Here is a 22,544-nt window from a genome sequence, read left to right as displayed (position 1 = left end):
ATCAAACCACCTCACACCACACATTGTCCTCAAACATCTCATTTCCAGCACATCCATCCTCCTGCGCACAACTCTATCCATAGCCCACGTCTCGCAACCATACAACATTGTTGGAACCACTATTCCTTCAAACATACCCATTTTTGCTTTCCAAAATAATGTTCTCGACTTCCACACATTCTTCAAGGCTCCCAGAATTTTCGCCCCCTCCCCCACCCTATGATCCACTTCCGATTCCATGGTTCCATCCGCTGCCAGATCCACTCCCAGATATCTAAAACACTTTACTTCCTCCAGTTTTTCTCCATTCAAACTTACCTCCCAATTGACTTGACCCTCAACCCTACTGTACCTAATAACCTTGCTCTTATTTACATTTACTCTTAACTTTCTTCTTTCACACACTTTACCAAACTCAGTCACCAGCTTCTGCAGTTTCTCACATGAATCAGCCACCAGTGCTGTATCATCAGCGAACAACAACTGACTCACTTCCCAAGCTCTCTCATCCCCAACAGACTTCATACTTGCCCCTCTTTCCAAAACTCTTGCATTCACCTCCCTAACAACCCCATCCATAAACAAATTAAACAACCATGGAGACAAATGGATTTGTATGTAGCATTTATGGATCTGGAGAAGGCATATGATAGAGTTGATAGAGATGCTCTGTGGAAGGTATTAAGAATATATGGTGTGGGAGGCAAGTTGTTAGAAGCAGTGAAAAGTTTTTATTGAGGATGTAAGGCATGTGTACGTGTAGGAAGAGAGGAAAGTGATTGGTTCTCAGTGAATGTAGGTTTGCGGCAGGGGTGTGTGATATTCTTTTTCTTTTAAACTATTCGTCATTTCCCGAGTTAGCGAGGTAGCGTTAAGAACAGAGGACTGGGCCTTTTTTGGAATATCTTCACCTGGCCCCCTCTGTTCCTTCTTTTGGAAATTAAAAAAAAAAAAAACGAGAGGGGAGGATTTCCAGCCCCCCGCTCCCTCCCCTTTTAGTCGCCTTCTACGACACTCAGGGAATACGTGGGAAGTATTCTTAATCCCCTATCCCCAGGGATAGGGGTGTGTGATATATATATATATAGGGAGGTAAGTTTGAATGGAGAAAAACTGGAGGAAGTAAAGTGTTTTAGATATCTGGGAGTGGATCTGGCAGCGGATGGAACCATGGAAGCGGAAGTGAATCATAGGGTGAGGGAGGGGGCGAAAATCCTGGGAGCCTTGAAGAATGTGTGGAAGTCGAGAACATTATCTCGGAAAGCAAAAATGGGTATGTTTGAAGGAATAGTGGTTCCAACAATGTTGTATGGTTGCGAGGCGTGGGCTATGGATAGAGTTGTGCGCAGGAGGATGGATGTGCTGGAAATGAGATGTTTGAGGACAATGTGTGGTGTGAGGTGGTTTGATCGAGTAAGTAATGTAAGGGTAAGAGAGATGTGTGGAAATAAAAAGAGCGTGGTTGAGAGAGCAGAAGAGGGTGTTTTGAAATGGTTTGGGCACATGGAGAGAATGAGTGAGGAAAGATTGACCAAGAGGATATATGTGTCGGAGGTGGAGGGAACGAGGAGAAGTGGAAGACCAAATTGGAGGTGGAAAGATGGAGTGAAAAAGATTTTGTGTGATCGGGGCCTGAACATGCAGGAGGGTGAAAGGCGGGCAAGGAATAGAGTGAATTGGATCGATGTGGTATACCGGGGTTGACGTGCTGTCAGTGGATTGAATCAGGGCATGTGAAGCGTCTGGGGTAAACCATGGAAAGTTTTGTGGGGCCTGGATGTGGAAAGGGAGCTGTGGTTTCGGGCATTATTGCGTGACAGCTGGAGACTGAGTGTGAACGAATGGGGCCTTTGTTGTCTTTTACTAGTGTTACCTCGCACACATGAGGGGGGAGGGGGATGGTATTCATGTGTGGCGAGGTGGCGATGGGAATGAATAGGGGCAGACAGTGTGAATTGTGTGCATGGGTATATATGTATGTGTCTGTGTGTGTATATATATGTGTACATTGAGATGTATAGGTATGTATATTTGCCTGTGTGTGTGTGTACATTGTGTATGGGGGTGGGTTGGGCCATTTCTTTCGTCTGTTTCCTTGCACTACCTCGCAAACGCGGGAGACAGCGACAAAGCAAAATAAAATTAAAATATATATATATATATATATATATATATATATATATATATATATATATATATATATATATATATATATATATATATATTTTTATATATATAATATATTCTATATATATATATATATATATATATATATATATATATATATATATATATATATATATATATATTCTCGATTAATATGGGTAAAACTGAAAGTTGATGGAGAGAGATGGGTGATTATTGGTGCATATGCACCTGGGCATGAGAAGAAAGATCATGAGAGGCAAGTGTTTTGGGAGCAGCTGAATGAGTGTGTTTGTGGTTTTGATGCACGAGACCGGGTTATAGTGTTGGGTGATTTGAATGCAAAGGTGAGTAATGTGGCAGTTGAGGGAATAATTGGTATACATGGGGTGTTCAGTGTTGTAAATGGAAATGGTGAAGAGCTTGTTGATTTATGTGCTGAAAAAGGACTGATGATTGGGAATACCTGGTTTAAAAAGCGAGATATACATAAGTATACTTATGTAAGTAGGAGAGATGGCCAGAGAGCGTTATTGGATTACGTGTTAATTGAGAGGCGCGCGAAAGAGAGACTTTTGGATGTTAATGTGCTGAGAGGTGCAACTGGAGGGATGTCTGATCATTATCTTGTGGAGGCTAAGGTGAAGATTTGTATGGGTTTCCAGAAAAGAAGAGTGAGTGTTGGGGTGAAGAGGGTGGTGAGAGTAAGTGAGCTTGGGAAGGAGACTTGTGTGAGGAAGTACCAGGAGAGACTGAGTACAGAATGGAAAAAGGTGAGAACAATGGAAGTAAGGGGAGTGGGGAAGGAATGGGATGTATTTAGGGAATCAGTGATGGATTGCGCAAAAGATGTTTGTGGCATGAGAAGGGTGGGAGGTGGTTAATTAGAAAGGGTAGTGAGTGGTGGGATGAAGAAGTAAGAGTATTAGTTAAAGAGAAGAGAGAGGCATTTGGACGATTTTTGCAGGGAAAAAATGAAATTGAGTGGGAGATGTATAAAAGAAAGAGACAGGAGGTCAAGAGAAAGGTGCAAGAGGTGAAAAAAAGGGCAAATGAGAGTTGGGGTGAGAGAGTATCATTAAATTTTAGGGAGAATAAAAAGATGTTCTGGAAGGCGGTAAATAAAGTGCGTAAGACAAGGGAGCAAATGGGAGCTTCAGTGAAGGGCGCAAATGGGGAGGTGATAACAAGTAGTGGTGATGTGAGAAGGAGATGGAGTGAGTATTTTGAAGGTTTGTTGAATGTGTTTGATGATAGAGTGGCAGATATAGGGTGTTTTGGTCGAGGTGGTGTGCAAAGTGAGAGGGTTAGGGAAAATGATTTGGTAAACAGAGAAGAGGTAGTGAAAGCTTTGCGGAAGATGAAAGCCGGCAAGGCAGCAGGTTTGGATGGTATTGCAGTGGAATTTAGTAAAAAAGGGGGTGACTGTATTGTTGACTGGTTGGTAAGGTTATTTAATGTATGTATGACTCATGGTGAGGTGCCTGAGGATTGGCGGAATGCGTGCATAGTGCCATTGTACAAAGGCAAAGGGGATAAGAGTGAGTGCTCAAATTACAGAGGTATAAGTTTGTTGAGTATTCTGGCAAATTATATGGGAGGGTATTGATTGAGAGGGTGAAGGCATGTACAGAGCATCAGATTGGGGAAGAGCAGTGTGGTTTCAGAAGTGGTAGAGGATGTGTGGATCAGGTGTTTGCTTTGAAGAATGTATGTGAGAAATACTTAGAAAAGCAAATGGATTTGTATGTAGCATTTATGGATCTGGAGAAGGCATATGATAGAGTTGATAGAGATGCTCTGTGGAAGGTATTAAGAATATATGGTGTGGGAGGCAAGTTGTTAGAAGCAGTGAAAAGTTTTTATCGAGGATGTAAGGCATGTGTACGTGTAGGAAGAGAGGAAAGTGATTGGTTCTCAGTGAATGTAGGTTTGCGGCAGGGGTGTGTGATGTCTCCATGGTTGTTTAATTTGTTTATGGATGGGGTTGTTAGGGAGGTGAATGCAAGAGTTTTGGAAAGAGGGGCAAGTATGAAGTCTGTTGGGGATGAGAGAGCTTGGGAAGTGAGTCAGTTGTTGTTCGCTGATGATACAGCGCTGGTGGCTGATTCATGTGAGAAACTGCAGAAGCTGGTGACTGAGTTTGGTAAAGTGTGTGAAAGAAGAAAGTTAAGAGTAAATGTAAATAAGAGCAAGGTTATTAGGTACAGTAGGGTTGAGGGTCAAGTCAATTGGGAGGTGAGTTTGAATGGAGAAAAACTGGAGGAAGTGAAGTGTTTTAGATATCTGGGAGTGGATCTGGCAGCGGATGGAAACATGGAAGCGGAAGTGGATCATAGGGTGGGGGAGGGGGCGAAAATTCTGGAAGCCTTGAAGAATGTGTGGAAGTCGAGATCATTATCTCGGAAAGCAAAAATGGGTATGTTTGAAGGAATAGTGGTTCCGACAATGTTGTATGGTTGCGAGGCGTGGACTATGGATAGAGTTGTGCGCAGGAGGATGGATGTGCTGGAAATGAGATGTTTGAGGACAATGTGTGGTGTGAGGTGGTTTGATCGAGTAAGTAACGTAAAGGTAAGAGAGATGTGTGGAAATAAAAAGAGCGTGGTTGAGAGAGCAGAAGAGGGTGTTTTGAAATGGTTTGTTCACATTGAGAGAATGAGTGAGGAAAGATTGACCAAGAGGATGTATGTGTCGGAGGTGGAGGGAACGAGGAGAAGAGGGAGACCAAATTGGAGGTGGAAAGATGGAGTGAAAAAGATTTTGTGTGATCGGGGCCTGAACATGCAGGAGGGTGAAAGGAGAGCAAGGAATAGAGTGAATTGGAGCGATGTGGTATACCGGGGTTGATGTGCTGTCAGTGGATTGAATCAAGGCATGTGAAGCGTCTGGGGTAAACCATGGAAAGCTGTGTAGGTATGTATATTTGCGTGTGTGGACGTATGTATATACATGTGTATGGGGGTGGGTTGGGCCATTTCTTTCGTCTTTCCTTGCGCTACCTCGCAAATGCGGGAGACAGCGACAAAGCAAGAAAAAAAAAAAAAAATATATATATATATATATATATATATATATATATATATATATATATATATATATATATATATATATATATATATATATGAGTCATATCTGCATCCTAAGGATTATATCTCTTTGATTTCAAAATACTTTGCTTTATCCTGAAAGCTAACAGTAGTTTTGTGTCGGGCTCAACAGGTGGTACTGTATGAGGTATTATTGCTTACGTGTTTTTCATTGGTACAAGCAGGTGATCTCATGTCTTTCCACTATTGTCTTTGGTGTAAAAGAGAGATCTTTATATGCAAGTGCGTTGAAATGGGCAGTTAGTGGAGGTGAAGGTGAAGATTTGTAGAGTAGTTTCAGAGGTGTTAGTGGATGTGTGGTTTAGGTACTTACTTTGAAGAATGTATTTGAGAAATTCGTAGGGAAAACACGAATTTGATATATGGCTTTTTTGGATACTTAGATGGCGTATCATAGGGTTGATAGAGATGCTTTGTGGAAGATATTAAGAATATAAGGTGCAAGAGGAAAGCTGCTAAAAGCAGTCAGAAGTTTTTATCAAAGGTGTAATTACGTCTTGTGTACGAGGAAGAGGATTGGAATTGTTCCAAGTGAAGGTTGGTTCAGGGCAGAGGTGTGTAATGTCACCATGGTTATCTAGTTTGCTTATGGTTGGGTTGGTGTGGGAGGTAAATGCATGAGTCTTGGAGAAAGGGGCGAGCATGCAGTATGTGGGGAATGAGAGGGATGGGAAGTGACTCACTTGTTACTTGATGATACAACTCTAGTAGCAGATTCGAGTGAGAAACTGCAGAAGTTGGTGATTCATTTTAGAATAGTGTGTGAAAGGAGAAACTTGAGAGTGAATGTAAATAAAAGCAAGGGTATTAGGTTCAGCAGGGTTGAGAAACAGGTTGGTTGGTGTGTGCGTCTGGATAGAGAAATATTGGAGAAACTGAAGTGTTTCAGGTATCTTGGGGTGGGCATGGCAGCCAATGGAACCATAGGGGCAGAGCTGAGTCAAGTCATAAGTGGGGAAGGGGAAAAAGGTTTTGGATGAACTGAAAAATGTGTGGAAAGAGAGAATATTATTTGGGAGGGCAAAAATGGGTATTATATGGATGTTAGGCATGGGCAATAGATAAGGCTGTGCGAATGAGGGTGGATGTGTTGTTAATGATATGTTTGAAGACAATATGTAGTGTGAGGTGGTTTGATCGAGTAAGCAATGAAATAGTAAAAGAGATGTGGTAGTAAAAAAGAGTGTGGTTGAGAGAGCTGAATGGTGTGTGCTGAAATGATTTGGACATATGGAGAGAATGAGTTGAGAAAGATTGACAAAGAGGATAAATGTGTCAGAGGTGGAAACAAGGAGAATATGGAGATCAAAGTGGAGATGGAAGGAAGGAGTCAAAAAGATTTTGAGCAATGGAGGCCTGAACATGGAGGGTGATAAAAGCCGTGCACGGGATAGAGCAAATTAGAACGACATTGTATACTAGGGTCGAGGTGCTGTCAGTGTACTAAACCAGGGCATGTGAAGCATCCTGGGCAAACCATGGAAAGGTCTATGGGGCCTGAATTTGGATAGAGAGTTGTCCTCACTTGGCCCCATTATCTGTTCCCTCTTTTGGAAAATTAAAAACGGGAGGGAAGGATTTCCAGTCCCCCGCTCCCTCCCCATTTAATCGCCATCTACGACATGCAGGCAATACTAGGAAGTATTTGTTCTCCCCCATCCCCAGGTTTTCAGAAGAAAAAATGTTGGGGTGAAGAGAGTGGTGAGAGTAAGTGAGCTTGGGAAGGAGACTTATGTGAAGAAGTGCCAGGAGAGACTGAGTGCAGAATGGAAAAAGGTGAGAGCAGAAGACCTAAGGGGAGTGGGGAGGAAAGGGATGTATTTAGGAAGCAGTGATGGCTTGCGCAAAAGATGCTTATGGCATGAGAAGGGTGGGAGGTGGGCAGCTTAGAAAGGGTAGTGAGTGGTGGGATGAAGAAGTAAGATTATTAATGAAAGAGAAGAGAGAGGCATTTGGACGATTTTTGCAGGAAAATTGTGTAAATGACTGGGAGATGTATAAAAGAAAGAGGCAGGATGTCAAGAGAAAAATGCAAGAGGTGAAAAAGAGGGCAAATGAGAGTTGGGATCAGAGAGTATCAATAAATTTTGGGGAGAAAAAAAAGATGTTTTTGGAAGGAGGTAAATAAAGTGCTTAAGACAAGAGAACAAATGGGAACGTCAGTGAAGGGGGCTAATGGGGAGGTAATAACAAGAGGTGGTGATGTGAGAAGGAGATGGAGTGAGGATTTTGAAGGTTTGTTGAATGTGGCAGATATAGGGTGTTTTGATCGAGGTGGTGTGCGAGGTGAGAGGGTTAGGGGAATGTTTTGGTAAACAGAGGAGAGGCAGTGAAAGCTTTGCGGAAGATGAAAGCCAGCAAGGCAGCGGGTTTGGATGGTATTGCAATGGAATTTATTAAAAAAAAGTGTGACTGTGTTGTTAACTAGTTGGTGAGGATATTCAGTGTATGTAGAGCTCATGGTTAAGTGCCTGAGGATTGGCCGAATGCATACATAGTGCCATTGTACAAAGGCAAAGGGGATAAAGGTGAGTGTTCAAATTACAAAGGCATAAGTTTGTTGAGTATTCCTGGGAAGTTATGTGGGAGGGTATTGATTGAGAGGGTGAAGGCATGTACAGAACATCAGGTTGTTGAAGAGCAGTGTGGTTTCAGCAGTGGTAGAGGATGTGTGAATCAGGTGTTTGCTTTGAAGAATGCATGTGAGAAATACTTAGAAAAACAAATGGATTTGTATGTAGCATTTATGGATCTGGAGAAGACATATGATAAGAGTTGATAGAGATGCTCTGTGGAAGGTATTAAGAGTATATGGTGTGGGAGGCAGGGTGCTAGAAGCAGTGAAAGGTTTTTATCAAGGATGTAAGGCATATGTACGAGTAGGAAGAGAGAAAAGTGATTGGCTCCCAGTGAATGTTCGTTTGAGGCAGGGGTGCGTGATGTCTCCACGGTTGTTGAATATATTTATGGATGGGGATGTTAGGTAGGTGAATGCAAGAGTTTTGGAGAAAGGGGCAAGTATGCAGTCTGTTGTGGATGAGAGGGCTTGGAAAGTGAGTTTGTTGTTGTTCGCTGATGATACAGCGCTTATGGCTGATTTGGGTGAGAAACTGCAGAAGCTGGTGACTGAGTTTGGTAAAGTATGTGAAAGAAGAAAGCTGAAAGTAAATATGAATAAGAGCAAGGTTATTAGGTAGAGTAGGGTGGAGGAACAAGTCACTTGGGAGGTAAGTTTGAATGGAGAAAAACTGGAGGATGTGAAGTGTTTTAGATATCTGGTAGTGGATTTGGCAGGGTGGGGAAGGGGGCAAAAATTCTGGGAGCGTTGAAGAAAGTGTAGAAGGCGAGAACATTATCTCGGAAACCAAAAATGGGTATGTTTGAAGTAATAATGGTTCCAACAATGTTATGTAGTTGCAAAGCTTGGGCTATAGATAGGGTTTTGTGGAGGAGGGTGGATGTGTTGGAAATGAGATGTTTGAGGACAATATGTGGTGTGAGGAGGTTTGATCGAGTAAGTAATGAAAGGGTAAGAGAGATGTGTGGTAATAAAAAGAGTGTGGTTGAGAGAGCAGAGGAGGGTGTTTTGAAATGGTTTGGTGGTCACATGGAGAGAATGAGTGAGGAAAGATTGACAAAGAGGATATATGTGTCAGAGGTGGAGGGAACGAGGAGAAGTGGGAGACCAAATTGGAGGTGAAGGATAGAGTGAAAAAGATTTTGAGCGATTGGGGTCTGAACATGCAGGAGGGTGAAAGGTGTGCAAGGAATCGAGTGAATTGGAATGATGTGGTATACCGGGGTCGATGTGCTGTCATTGGATTGAACCAGGGCATGTGAAGCGTCTGGGGTAAACCACGGAAAGTTTTATGGGACCTGGATGTGGAAAGGGAGCTTTGGTTTCGGTGCATTATACAGTACATGGAAGCTAGAGAGTGAGTGTGAACGAATGTGGCATTTCTTGTTTTTTCTTAGATTCTCTCTCTCTCTCTCTCTCTCTCTCTCTCTCTCTCTCTATATATATATATATATATATATATATATATATATATATATATATATATATATATTTAGGTAGCGCAAGGAAACAGACGAAAGAAATGGCCCAACCCACCCCCATACACATGTATATACATACGTCCACACACGCAAATATACATACCTACACAGCTTTCCATGGTTTACCCCAGACGCTTCACATGCCCTGATTCAATCCACTGACAGCCCGTCAACCCCGGTATACCACATCGATCCAATTCACTCTATTCCTTGCCCTCCTTTCACCCTCCTGCATGTTCAGGCCCCGATCACACAAAACCTTTTTCACTCCATCTTTCCACCTCCAATTTGATCTCCCACCTCTCCTCGTTCCCTCCACCTCCGACACATATATCCTCTTGGTCAATCTTTCCTCACTCATTCTCTCCATGTGCCCAAACCATTTCAAAACACCCTCTTCTGCTCTCTCAAGCACGCTCTTTTTATTTCCACACATCTCTCTTACCCTTACGTTACTTACTCGATCAAACCACCTCACACCACACATTGTCCTCAAACATCTCATTTCCAGCACATCCATCCTCCTGCGCACAACTCTATCCATAGCCCACACCTTGCAACCATACAACATTGTTGGAACCACTATTCCTTCAAACATACCCATTTTTGCTTTCCGAGATAATGTTCTCGACTTCCACACATTCTTCAAGGCTCCCAGGATTTTCGCCCCCTCCCCCACCCTATGATCCACTTCCGCTTCCATGGTTCCATCCGCTGCCAGATCCACTCCCAAATATCTAAAACACTTTACTTCCTCCAGTTTTTCTCCATTCAAACTTACCTCCCAATTGACTTGACCCTCAACCCTACTGTACCTAATTACCTTGCTCTTATTCACATTTACTCTTAACTTTCTTCTTTCACACACTTTACCAAACTCAGTCACCAGCTTCTGCAGTTTCTCACATGAATCAGCCACCAGCGCTGTATCATCAGCGAACAACAACTGACTCACTTCCCAAGCTCTATCATCCCCAACAGACTTCATACTTGCCCCTCTTTCCAAAACTCTTGCATTCACCTCCCTAACAACCCCATCCATAAACAAATTAAACAACCATGGAGACATCACACACCCCTGCCGCAAACCTACATTCACTGAGAACCAATCACTTTCCTCTCTTCCTACACGTACACATGCCTTACATCCTCGATAAAAACTTTTCACTGCTTCTAACAACTTGCCTCCCACACCTTATACTCTTAATACCTTCCACAGAGCATCTCTATCAACTCTATCATATGCCTTCTCCATATATATATATATATATATATATATATATATATATATATATATATATTAACTATTCGCCATTTCCCGCGTTAGCCAGGTAGCGTTAGGAATAGAGGACTGGGCCTTTTTTGGAATATCCTCACCTGGCCCCCTCTGTTCCTTCTTTTGGAAAATTAAAAAAAAAAACGAGAGTGGAGGATTTCCAGCCCCCCGCTCCCTCCCCTTTTAGTCGCCTTCTACGACACGCAGGGAATACGTGGGAAGTATTCTTAATCCCCTATCCCCAGGGATAATATATATATATATATATATATATATATATATATTTTTTTTTTTTTTTTTTCCGCTGTCTCCCGCGTTTGCGAGGTAGCGCAAGGAAACAGACGAAAGAAATGGCCCAACCCACCCCCATACACATGTATATACATACGTCCACACACGCAAATATACATACCTACACAGCTTTCCATGGTTTACCCCAGACGCTTCACATGCCTTGATTCAATCCACTGACAGCACGTCAACCCCGGTATACCACATCGCTCCAATTCACTCTATTCCTTGCCCTCCTTTCACCCTCCTGCATGTTCAGGCCCCGATCACACAAAATCTTTTTCACTCCATCTTTCCACCTCCAATTTGGTCTCCCTCTTCTCCTCGTTCCCTCCACCTCCGACACATATATTCTCTTGGTCAATCCCTCACTCATTCTCTCCATGTGCCCGAGCCATTTCAAAACACCCTCTTCTGCTCTCTCAACCACGCTCTTTTTATTTCCACACATCTCTCTTACCCTTACGTTACTTACTCGATCAAACCACCTCACACCACATATTGTCCTCAAACATCTCATTTCCAGCACATCCATCCTCCTGCGCACAACTCTATCCATAGCCTACGTCTCGCAACCATACAACAACATTGGAACCACCATTCCTTCAAACATAGCCATTTTTGCTTTCCGAGATAATGATCTCGACTTCCCCACATTCTTCAAGGCTCCCAGAATTCTCGCCCCCTTCCCCACCCAATGATCCACTTCCGCTTCCATGGTTCCATCCGCTGCCAGATCCACTCCCAGATATCTAAAACACTTCACTTCCTCCAGTTTTTCTCCATTCAAACTCACCTCCCAATTGACTTGACCCTCAACCCTACTGTACCTAATAACCTTGCTCTTATTCACATTTACTCTTAACTTTCTTCTCTCACACACTTTACCAAACTCAGTCACCAGCTTCTGCAGTTTCTCACATGAATCAGCCACCAGCGCTGTATCATCAGCGAACAACAACTGACTCACTTCCCAAGCTCTCTCATCCCCAACAGACTTCATACTTGCCCCTCTTTCCAAAACTCTTGCATTCACCTCCCTAACAACCCCATCCATAAACAAATTAAACAACCATGGAGACATCACACACCCCTGCCGCAAACCTACATTCACTGAGAACCAATCACTTTCCTCTCTTCCTACACGTACACATGCCTTACATCCTCGATAAAAACTTTTCACTGCTTCTAACAACTTGCCTCCCACACCATATATTCTTAATACCTTCCACAGAGCATCTCTATCAACTCTATCATATGCCTTCTCCAGATCCATAAATGCTACATACAAATCCATTTGCTTTTCTAAGTATTTCTCACATACATTCTTCAAAGCAAACACCTGATCCACACATCCTCTACCACTTCTGAAACCACACTGCTCTTCCCCAATCTGATGCTCTGTACATGCCTTCACCCTCTCAATCAATATCCTCCCATATAATTTACCAGGAATACTCAACAAACTTATACCTCTGTAATTTGAGCACTCACTCTTATCCCCTTTGCCTTTGTACAATGGCACTATGCACGCATTCCGCCAATCCTCAGGCACCTCACCATGAGTCATACATACATTAAATAACCTTACCAACCAGTCAACAATACAGTCACCCCCTTTTTTAATAAATTTCACTGCAATACCATCCAAACCTGCTGCCTTGCCGGCTTTCATCTTCCGCAAAGCTTTTACTACCTCTTCTCTGTTTACCAAATCATCTTCCCTAACCCTCTCACTTTGCACACCACCTCGACCAAAACACCCTATATCTGCCACTCTATCATCAAACACATTCAACAAACCTTCAAAATACTCACTCCATCTCCTTCTCACATCACCACTACTTGTTATCACCTCCCCATTTGCCCCCTTCACTGAAGTTCCCATTTGCTCCGTTGTCTTACGCACTTTACCTCCTTCCAGAACATCTTTTTATTCTCCCTAAAATTTAATGATACTCTCTCACCCCAGCTCTCATTTGCCCTTTTTTTCACCTCTTGCACCTTTCTCTTGACCTCCTGTCTCTTTCTTTTATACATCTCCCACTCAATTTCATTTTTTCCCTGCAAAAATCGTCCAAATGCCTCTCTCTTCTCTTTCACTAATACACTTACTTCTTCATCCCACCACTCACGCGCGCGCGAAAGAGAGACTTTTGGATGTTAATGTGCTGAGAGGTGCAACTGGAGGGATGTCTGATCATTATCTTGTGAAGGCTAAGGTGAAGATTTGTATGGGTTTTCAGAAAAGAAGAGTGAATGTTGGGGTGAAGAGGGTGGTGAGAGTAAGTGAGCTTGGGAAGGAGACTTGTGTGAGGAAGTACCAGGAGAGACTGAGTACAGAATGGAAAAAGGTGAGAACAATGGAAGTAGGGGGAGTGGGGGAGGAATGGGATGTATTTAGGGAATCAGTGATGGATTGCGCAAAAGATGCTTGTGGCATGAGTAGAGTGGGAGGTGGGTTGATTATATGGCTGGGATAGGGTAGAAAGAATACTTCCCACGTATTCCCTGCGTATCGTAGAAGGCGACTAAAAGGGGAGAGAGCGGTGTGCTGGAAATCCTCCCCTCTCGTTTTTTTTTTCTATTTAATTTCCAAAAGAAGGAACAGAGAAGGGGGCCAGGTGAGGATATTCCCTCAAAGGCCCAGTCCTCTGTTCTTAACGCTACCTCGCTAATGCGGGAAATGGCGAATAGGTTGAAAGAAAAAAGAAAGATATCTGGGAGTGGATTTGGCAGTGGATGGAACCATGGAAGTGGAAGTGAGTCATAGGGTGGGGGAGGGGGCAAAGGTTCTGCGAGTGTTGAAGAATTTGTGGAGGGTGAGAACGTATCTCGGAGAGCAAAAATGGGTATGTTTGAAGGAATAGTGGTTCCAACAATGTTATATGGTTGAAAGGCATGAGCTATAGATAGGGTTGTGTGGAGGAGGGTGGGTGTGTTGGAAATTAAATGTTTGAGGATAATACGTGCTGTCTCCCACTTAAGTAGTTCTTTTTGTGCAAGTCATCATTAGTGTTAACGACCCCGCTATTCAAGGAGGAGGCTGGTCTATCGTTGAGCGACCTTTGCCTACCTTTCTTCAGCAATCTCCCATACCTCCTCCGAATTCCATCTCAATTGGTTTTGTGGTTGTTTATTTTCCACTGTAAAAAGAGAACTTATTCAGTTCCTGGCAAATCTTTCATCATCCCCTACAGCACTTCTCTCTAAACACAGATTTATTTGCTGCTCATTTACTGTCTTCTGATTTGTTTACAATATTGTTTCCTCTCACAGCTTGTGGCTGGGGTTCCTCCTTTATCTGCCTGCTGGCTGGGGTGCCTCCTTTATCTGCCTGCTGGCTGGGGTTCCTCCTTTATCTGCCTGCTGGCTGGGGTGCCTCCTTTATCTGCCTGCTGGCTGAGGTGCCTCCTTTATCTGCCTGCTGGCTGGGGTTCCTCCTTTATCTGCCTGCTGGCTGGGGTGCCTCCTTTATCTGCCTGCTGGCTGAGGTGCCTCCTTTATCTGCCTGCTGGCTGGGGTGCCTGCTTTATCTGCCTGCTGGCTGGGGTGCCTCCTTTATCTGCCTGCTGGCTGAGGTGCCTCCTTTATCTGCCTGCTGGCTGGGGTGCCTGCTTTATCTGCCTGCTGGCTGGGGTGCCTCCTTTATCTGCCTGCTGGCTGGGGTGCCTCCTTTATCTGCCTGCTGGCTGAGGTGCCTCCTTTATCTGTCTGCTGGCTGGGTTCCTTATATTAGTATTTTGCTGAAGTTAATCTTATTTCTTCATGCTTTGCTCTGAGTCTGTAGTTAAAGGTATACAAGTTACTGTTTGTCGCTTGAAAATTACACAAGGCCATCTGCCAAAATTAACTTTCCACAGCAACGGAGTTGTGTTAGATTTCCTCGTTCTTATGTACCTTACATTACGTGATGATGATCACTGGCTCAAGACTGATCATAATCACATAAATATTCTCAGCTTCATGCTAAGAAGTAGATACACCTGACCTCCAATACGTCCACTCGCTTCCTTAACCTATGCTCAAGGGTCACTACTCGAGGGTAATGTCCTCTTGCCTCCCCTGGCACTGCAGCACTGAATCTACAATTGCTGATATGGAAACAAATATGAATCTTCATCTTACATAATCAAATTGGTAATGAGGAATTAAGAATTTCCTTACAAAATATTATCACAATATGAACATACCAAGAAACAAGCACATCATAAATGCCACTAAACACCACCGAAATCATAAGGTCTGGAGCATCAGACACCGATATGTGGTGGTTTTAGTGGAGGTAGGTCAGACCTGAAGCGAATCATTTAGGGAAAGGCACCATACGAATGTCGTACCATACGGTCAAGGTTACGTCTATGTCAATAACTAGACCATCAGCCGAGGTGCAAACTTCACGCCCTGCGGTAGTAACGACCGAGTCCAGAGGACCAAGAGACACCGGGATATAACTATGGCTCACATCATTGTGTACAGAGACGGAGGCTCTCTCACACCGGTCAGGACCCGCAACGCTCCAAGGTTCATGGTCTCCTGAGCCAGGCTTGTTCTTGTGGTCGCAACACTGGGCAGTGTTCACCCACGGTGGAAGGTGTCTTGAGAAATGGTGATGACATCTTTCGCAGTATGAGGAAGGCTTCGAAGAGGAACTGTGTTGCTTTGGGGAGAGGTCCTCCTGCTGTGTCTGGGGAGTGTGTTGGTACTCCTGCTGTGTCTGGGGAGTGTGTTGGTGCTCCTGCTGTGTCTGGGGAGTGTGTTGGTACTCCTGCTGTGTCTGGGGAGTGTGTTGGTACTCCTGCTGTGTCTGGGGAGTGCGTTGGTGCTCCTGCTGTGTCTGGGGAGTGTGTTGGTGCTCCTGCTGTGTCTGGGGAGTGTGTTGGTACTCCTGCTGTGTCTGGGGAGTGTGTTGGTACTCCTGCTGTGTCTGGGGAGTGCGTTGGTGCTCCTGCTGTGTCTGGGGAGTGTGTTGGTACTCCTGCTGTGTCTGGGGAGTGCGTTGGTACTCCTGCTGTGTCTGGGGAGTGCGTTGGTACTCCTGCTGTGTCTGGGGAGTGTGTTGGTACTCCTGCTGTGTCTGGGGAGTGTGTTGGTACTCCTGCTGTGTCTGGGGAGTGTGTTGGTACTCCTGCTGTGTCTGGGAACGGGGCAGTTGGATGTTGTCGGTGCCCCGTGAGTACCGAGTGTATTCCTTCAACTCGCAAAGTTGATCCAAGCCTTTTGAATGTCGTGGGAATGTGCGGCGAGGTAGGATGGGCTGGGTCCGTTTAGGCCGTGTGGGTTGCGTCCGTTTAGGCCGTGTGGGTTTGGTCCGTTCAGGCTGTGTGGGCTGGGCTCGTTCAGGCCGTGCGGGTTGGGTGACCCGTTCAGGTCGGGTGAGCTCAGGCCGTGTGAACTCTGGCTGTTCAGGCTGTGTGAGCTCTGGCCGTTCAGGCTGTGTGGGCACGAGCTGTTGAGGCCGTGTGAGCTCTGGTCGTTCAGGCTGTGCAGGCACTGGCCGTTCAGGCCGTGTGAGCTCGGGCTGTTCAGTCCGTGTGGGCACGGGCCGTTTAGGCCATGTGGGCTCTTGCCGTTCAGGTGGAGTGGGCTCTGGCAATTGAGTCCGTGTGAGCTCAGGCCGTATGGGCACCGACTGCTCAGGCCGTGTGGGTACGGGCTGTTCAGGCCGTGTTGGTTTGGGCCGTTCAGGCTGTGTGAGCAGGGGCCTTTGAGGCCGTGTGGGCAGGGGCCGATCAGGCCGTGTGGGCACGAGCCATTCAGGCTATTTGGGCACTGGCCGTTCAGCCCGTGTGAGCTCAGGCCGTTCTGGCCGTGTGAGCTCAGGCCGTTCTGGTTGTGTGAGCTCAGGCCGTTCTGGCAGTGTGGGCACGGGCCGACCTGAACGGGGCCGTGTTGGCACGGGCCGCTCAGGCTGTGTGAGCTCAGGCCGTGTTGTTTCGAGCCGTTCAGGCCGTGTGAGCTCAGACCGTTCAGGCTGTGTGAGCTCAGGCCGTTCAGGCCGAGTGTGCCTAGGCCGTTCAGACTGAGTGGGCTTGGGCCGTTCAGGCCGGGTCGGCACGGGCCGTTCAGGCTGAGTTTGCCTAGGCCGTTCAGACTGAGCGGGCTTGGGCCGTTCAGGTCGGGTCGGCACGGGCCGTTCAGGCCGAGTGGGCACGAGCCGTTCAGGCCGTGTGAGTTCAGTCCGTTCAGGCTGAGTGGGCATGGGCCGTTCAGGCAGTTCCGGCCTCTTGGGCACCTGGCTGCTTAGGCTGTGTGAGCTCAGGCCGTTCTGGCCGTGTGGGCACCGTCCGTTTAGGCCGAGTGAGCTCAGTCCGTTCAGGCTGAGTGGGCTTGGACCATTCGGGCCGGGTGAGCTCAGGCCGTGTGGGAACGGGCCGTTCAGGCCGGGTGAGCTCAGACCGTTCTGGCCGTGTAAGCTCAGGCCGTTCAGGCGGAGTAGGCACGGGCCGTTCAGGCTGTGTGAGTTCAGACCCTTCAGGCCGTCTGGGCCCGGGCCGTTCGGGCCGGGTGAGCTCAGGCCGTTCAGGCCGTGTGGGCACGGGCCGTTCAGGCCGTGTGGGCATGGGCCGTTCAGGCCGTGTGGGCACGGGCCGTTCAGGCCGTGTGGGCACGGGCTGTTCTGGCCGTGTGAGCTCAGGACGTGTAGGCCGTGTGGGCACTGGCCGTTCTGGCCGTGTGGGCACGGGCTGTTCTGGCCGTGTGAGCTCAGGCCGTTTAGGCCGTGTGGGCACTGGCCGTTCACGCCGTGTGGGCACTGGCCGTTCAGGCCGTTTGGGCACGGGCCGTTCAGGCCGTGTGGGCACTGGTTGTTCAGGCCGTGTGGGCACGGGCTGTTCAGACCTTGTGGGCACGGGCCGTTCAGGCCGTGTGAGCTCAGGCTGTGTGGGCACGGGCTGTTCAGACCTTGTGGGCACGGGCCGTTCAGGCCGTGTGAGCTCAGGCTTTGTGGGCACGGGCCGTTCAGGCCGTGTGAGCTCAGGCTGTGTGGGCACGGGCTGTTCAGGCCGTGTGAGCTCAGGCTTTGTGGGCGCGGGCCGTTCAGGCCGTGTGGGCACTGGTTGTTCAGCCCGTGTGGGCACCGGCCGTTCTGGCCGTGTGGGCACGGGCCGTTCAGGCACTGGTTGTTCAGGCCGTGTGGGCACGGGCCGTTCAGGCCGAGTGGGCACGGGCCGTTCAGGCCGTGTGGGCACGGGCCGTTCAGGCCGAGTGGGCACGGGCCGTTCAGGCCGAGTGGGCACGGGCCGTTCAGGCCGTGTGGGCACGGGCCGTTCAGGCCGTGTGGGCACGGGCCGTTCAGGCCGAGTGGGCACGGGCCGTTCAGGCCGTGTGGGCACGGGCCATTCAGGTTGTGTGGGCACGGGCCGTTCAGGCCGAGTGGGCACGGGCCGTTCAGGCCGTGTGGGCACGGGCCGTTCAGGCCGAGTGGGCACGGGCCGTTCAGGCCGAGTGGGCACGGGCCGTTCAGGCCGTGTGGGCACGGGCCGTTCAGGCCGAGTGGGCACGGGCCGTTCAGGCCGAGTGGGCACGGGCCGTTCAGGCCGAGTGGGCACGGGCCGTTCAGGCCGAGTGGGCACGGGCCGTTCAGGCCGAGTGGGCACGGGCCGCTCAGGCCGTGTGGGCACGGGCCGTTCAGGCCGTGTGGGCACGGGCCGTTCAGGCCGTGTGGGCACGGGCCGTTCAGGCCGTGTGGGCACGGGCCGTTCAGGCCGTGTGGGCACGGGCCGTTCAGGCCGAGTGGGCACGGGCCGTTCAGGCCGAGTGGGTACGGGCCGTTCAGGCTGTGTGAGTTCAGACCCTTCAGGCCGTCTGGGCAAGGACTGTTCAGGGCGTGTAGGCACTGGTTGTTCAGGCCGTGTGGGCACGGGCTGTTCAGACCTTGTGGGCACGGGCCGTTCAGGCCGTGTGAGCTCATGCTTTGTGGGCACGGGCCGTTCAGGCCGTGTGAGCTCATGCTTTGTGGGCACGGGCCGTTCAGGCCGTGTGGGCACTGGTTGAATAGGCCGTGTGGGCACGGGCTGTTCAGACCTTGTGGGCACGGGCCGTTCAGGCCGTGTGAGCTCATGCTTTGTGGGCACGGGCCGTTCTGGCCGTGTGGGCACGGGCTGTTCTGGCCGTGTGAGCTCAGGCCGTTTAGGTCGTGTGGGCACTGCCCGCTCAGGCCGTGTGGGCACTGCCCGCTCAGGCCGTGTGGGCACTGGCCGTTCAGGCCGTGTGGGCACTGGCTGTTCTGGCCGTGTGAGCTCAGGCCGTTTAGGCCGTGTGGGCACTGCCCGCTCAGGCCGTGTGGGCACTTGCCGTTCAGGCCGTGTGGGCACTGCCCGCTCAGGCCGTGTGGGCACGGGCCGTTCAGGGTGGGTCTTCCCTGGCATGGGTAAGCCCCCGGGCGTCAACGCACGGGCGGACGCCACGCTGTAGCTGGAGCTACAGTAGCTGTACTTCTTGTCGTAGAGCGCCCTCCTGGGGATGAGCAAGTCGATGGGCCACCTGATGTGTGGTGAGACGTGTTTGTACTCCAACCCGCACCAGCTGCAGAAACTCGGGCAGTGATCGGGATCCATGAGACACACAATTTTAGTGATATGATTAATAATATTATTTGGCGTATTTGTGTAAACACTTCCGGAAGACAATATCTCGAAACAAAGTTTGATGGTCGGTGAGGGAGAACTGGAGGTGATGTTAGGGAAGCCAAGATGGAAGCTGTTGATGTTAGGGAAGTCAAGATGGAATTTCTTGATGTTAGGAAAGTCAAGATGGAAGCTGTTGATGTGAGGGAAGTCAAGATGGAAGCTGTTGATATTAGGAAAGTCAGGATGGAAGCTGTTGATGTTAGGGAAGTCAAGATGGAAGCTGTTGATGTGAGGGAAGTCAAGATGGAAGCTGTTGATGTTAGGGAAGTCAAGATGGAAGCTGTTGATGTGAGGGAAGTCAAGATGGAAGCTGTTGATGTGAGAGAAGTCAAGATGGAATTTCTTGATGTTAGGAAAGTCAAGATGGAAGCTGTTGATGTGAGGGAAGTCAAAATGGAAGCTGTTGATGTTAGGGAAGTCAAAATGGAAGCTGTTGATGTAAGGGAAGTCAAGATGGAAGCTGTTGATGTGAGAGAAGTCAAGATGGAATTTCTTGATGTTAGGAAAGTCAAGATGGAAGCTGTTGATGTGAGGGAAGTCAAGATGGAAGTTGTTGATGTGAGGGAAGTCAAGATGGAAGCTGTTGTTGTAAGGGAAGCCAAGATGGAAGCTGTTGATGTGAGGGAAGTCAAGATGGAAGCTGTTGATGTTAGGGAAGTCAAGATGGAAGCTGTTGATGTTAGGAAAGTCAGATGGAAGCTGTTGATGTTAGGGAAGTCAAGATGGAAGCTGTTGATGTAGGGAAGTCAAGATGGAAGCTGTTGATGTAGAGAAGTCAAGATGGAAGCTTCTTGATGTTAGGAAAGTCAAGATGGAAGCTGTTGATGTGAGGGAAGTCAAGATGGAAGCTGTTGATGTGAGGGAAGTCAAGATGGAAGCTGTTGATGTTAGGGAAGTCAAGATGGAAGCTGTTGATGTGAGGGAAGTCAAGATGGAAGCTGTTGATGTAAGGAAGTCAAGATGGAAGCTGTTGATGTTAGGGAAGTCAAGATGGAAGCTGTTGATGTTAGGGAAGTCAAGATGGAAGCTGTTGATGTTAGGGAAGTCAAGATGGAAGTGTTGATGTGAGGGAAGTCAAGATGGAAGCTGTTGATGTGAGGGAAGTCAAGATGGAAGCTGTTCGATGTTAGGAAAGTCAAGATGGAAGCTGTTGATGTGAGGGAAGTCAAAATGGAAGCTGTTGATGTTAGGGAAGTCAAGATGGAAGCTGTTGATGCGAGGGAAGTCAAGATGGAAGCTGTTGATGTTAGGGAAGTCAAGATGGAAGCTGTTGATGTGCGGGTAGTCAAGATGTAAGTTGTTGATGTGAGGGAAGTCATGATGGAAACTTTTGATGTGAGGGAAGTCAAGATGTAAGTTTTTGATGTGAGGGAAGTCAAGATGGAAACTTTTGATGTGAGGTAAGTCAACATGGAAGCTGTTGATGTGAGGGAAGTCAAGATGGAAGCTCTTCATGTGAGGGAAGTCATGATGGAAGCTGTTTATGTGAGGGAAGTCAAGATGGAAGCTCTTCATGTGAGGGAAGTCATGATGGAAGCTGTTGATGTGAGGGAAGTCAAAATGGATGCTGTTGATGTTAGGGAAGTCAAGATGGAAGCTGTTGATGTGCGGGTAGTCAAGATGTAAGTTGTTGATGTGAGGGAAGTCATGATGGAAACTTTTGATGTGAGGGAAGTCAAGATGTAAGTTTTTGATGTGAGGGAAGTCAAGATGGAAGCTGTTGATGTGAGGGAAGTCAAGATGGAAGCTGTTGATGTGAGGGAAGTCAAGATGGAAGCTGTTGATGTGAGGGAAGTCAAGATGGAAGCTGTTGATGTGAGGGAAGTCAAGATGGAAGCTGTTGATGTGAGGGAAGTCAAGATGGAAGCTGTTGATGTTAGGGAAGTCAAGATGGAAGCTGTTGATGTGAGGGAAGTCAAGATGGAAGCTGTTGATGTTAGGGAAGTCAAGATGGAAGCTGTTGATGTGAGGGAAGTCAAGATGGAAGCTGATGATGTTAGGAAAGTCAAGATGGAAGCTGATGATGTTAGGAAAGTCAAGATGGAAGCTGTTGATGTTAGGAAAGTCAAGATGGAAGCTGATGATGTGAGGGAAGTCAAGATGGAAGCTGATGATGTTAGGAAAGTCAAGATGGAAGCTGATGATGTTAGGAAAGTCAAGATGGAAGCTGTTGATGTTAGGAAAGTCAAGATGGAAGCTGTTGATGTTAGGGAAGTCAAGATGGAAGCTGTTGATGTGAGGGAAGTCAAGATGGAAGCTGTTGATGTGAGGGAAGTCAAGATGGAAGCTGTTGATGTAGGGAAGTCAAGATGGAAGCTGTTGATGTGAGGGAAGTCAAGATGGAAGCTGATGATGTTAGGAAAGTCAAGATGGAAGCTGATGATGTTAGGAAAGTCAAGATGGAAGCTGTTGATGTTAGGGAAGTCAAAATGGAAGCTGTTGACGTGAGGGAAGTCAAGATGGAAGCTGTTGATGTTAGGAAAGTCAAGATGGAAGCTGTTGATGTTAGGAAAGTCAAGATGGAAGCTGTTGATGTGAGGGAAGTCAAGATGGAAGCTGTTGATGTGAGGGAAGTCAAAATGGAAGCTGTTGACGTGAGGGAAGTCAAGATGGAAGCTGTTGATGTTAGGAAAGTGAAGATGGAAGCTGTTGATGTTAGGAAAGTCAAGATGGAAGCTGTTGATGTGAGGGAAGTCAAGATGGAAGCTGTTGATGTGAGGGAAGTCAAGATGGAAGCTGTTGACGTGAGGGAAGTCAAGATGGAAGCTGTTGATATGAGGGAAGTCAAGATGGAAGCTGTTGATGTGAGGAAAGTCAAGATGGAAGCTGTTGATATGAGGGAAGTCAAGATGGAAGCTGTTGATGTGAGGGAAGTCAAGATGGAAGCTGTTGATATGAAGGAAGTCAAGATGGAAGCTGTTGATGTGAGGGAAGTCAAGATGGAAGTTGTTGATGTGCGGGTAGTCAAGATGGAAGCTGTTGATGTGAGGGAAGTCGAGATGGAAGCTGTTGATGTGAGGGAAGTCGAGATGG

General features: G+C 47.4%; 3 protein-coding genes across 10 annotated transcripts in view; 1 reads left to right on the top strand and 2 right to left on the bottom strand.

The window, feature by feature from the left end:
* LOC139762555 (uncharacterized) overlaps window positions 1–22,544 on the top strand; it is a 712,972-nt gene that overhangs the window by 311,091 nt on the left and 379,337 nt on the right. The window lies entirely within an intron of this gene.
* LOC139762244 (uncharacterized) lies at window positions 15,062–17,083 on the bottom strand. The gene is made up of 2 exons (XM_071686840.1): window positions 16,781–17,083; window positions 15,062–16,642 (listed from the first exon to the last, which is right to left on the bottom strand). The coding sequence occupies exons 1-2, from the start codon at window positions 17,081–17,083 to the stop codon at window positions 15,188–15,190; spliced, it is 1,758 nt and encodes a 585-aa protein (XP_071542941.1). The 3' UTR covers window positions 15,062–15,187.
* Window positions 16,951–19,485, bottom strand: LOC139762554 (uncharacterized). The gene has a single exon (XM_071687578.1). It carries the CDS (start codon window positions 19,437–19,439, stop codon window positions 17,091–17,093), a length of 2,349 nt encoding a protein of 782 aa, XP_071543679.1. The 5' UTR covers window positions 19,440–19,485; the 3' UTR covers window positions 16,951–17,090.

This window comes from Panulirus ornatus, chromosome 43 (assembly GCF_036320965.1).
Source record: "Panulirus ornatus isolate Po-2019 chromosome 43, ASM3632096v1, whole genome shotgun sequence".
Taxonomy (NCBI): Eukaryota; Metazoa; Arthropoda; class Malacostraca; order Decapoda; family Palinuridae; genus Panulirus; species Panulirus ornatus.
This window is presented reverse-complemented; position numbering and strand designations above follow the sequence as displayed.

What these genes read in the sequence shown, in the direction of transcription:
- LOC139762244 (XM_071686840.1), bottom strand. Translation starts at nt 17,083, where the DNA reads ATGCCCACTCAGCCTGAACGGACTGAACTCACACGGCCTGAACGGCTC. An exon ending in TCACACAGCCTGAGCGGCCC is followed by an intron (nt 16,643 to 16,780) that starts GTGCCAACACGG and finishes GTGCCCAAATAG; the next exon opens with CCTGAATGGCTCGTGCCCAC.
- LOC139762554 (XM_071687578.1), bottom strand. Translation starts at nt 19,439, where the DNA reads ATGGATCCCGATCACTGCCCGAGTTTCTGCAGCTGGTGCGGGTTGGAG.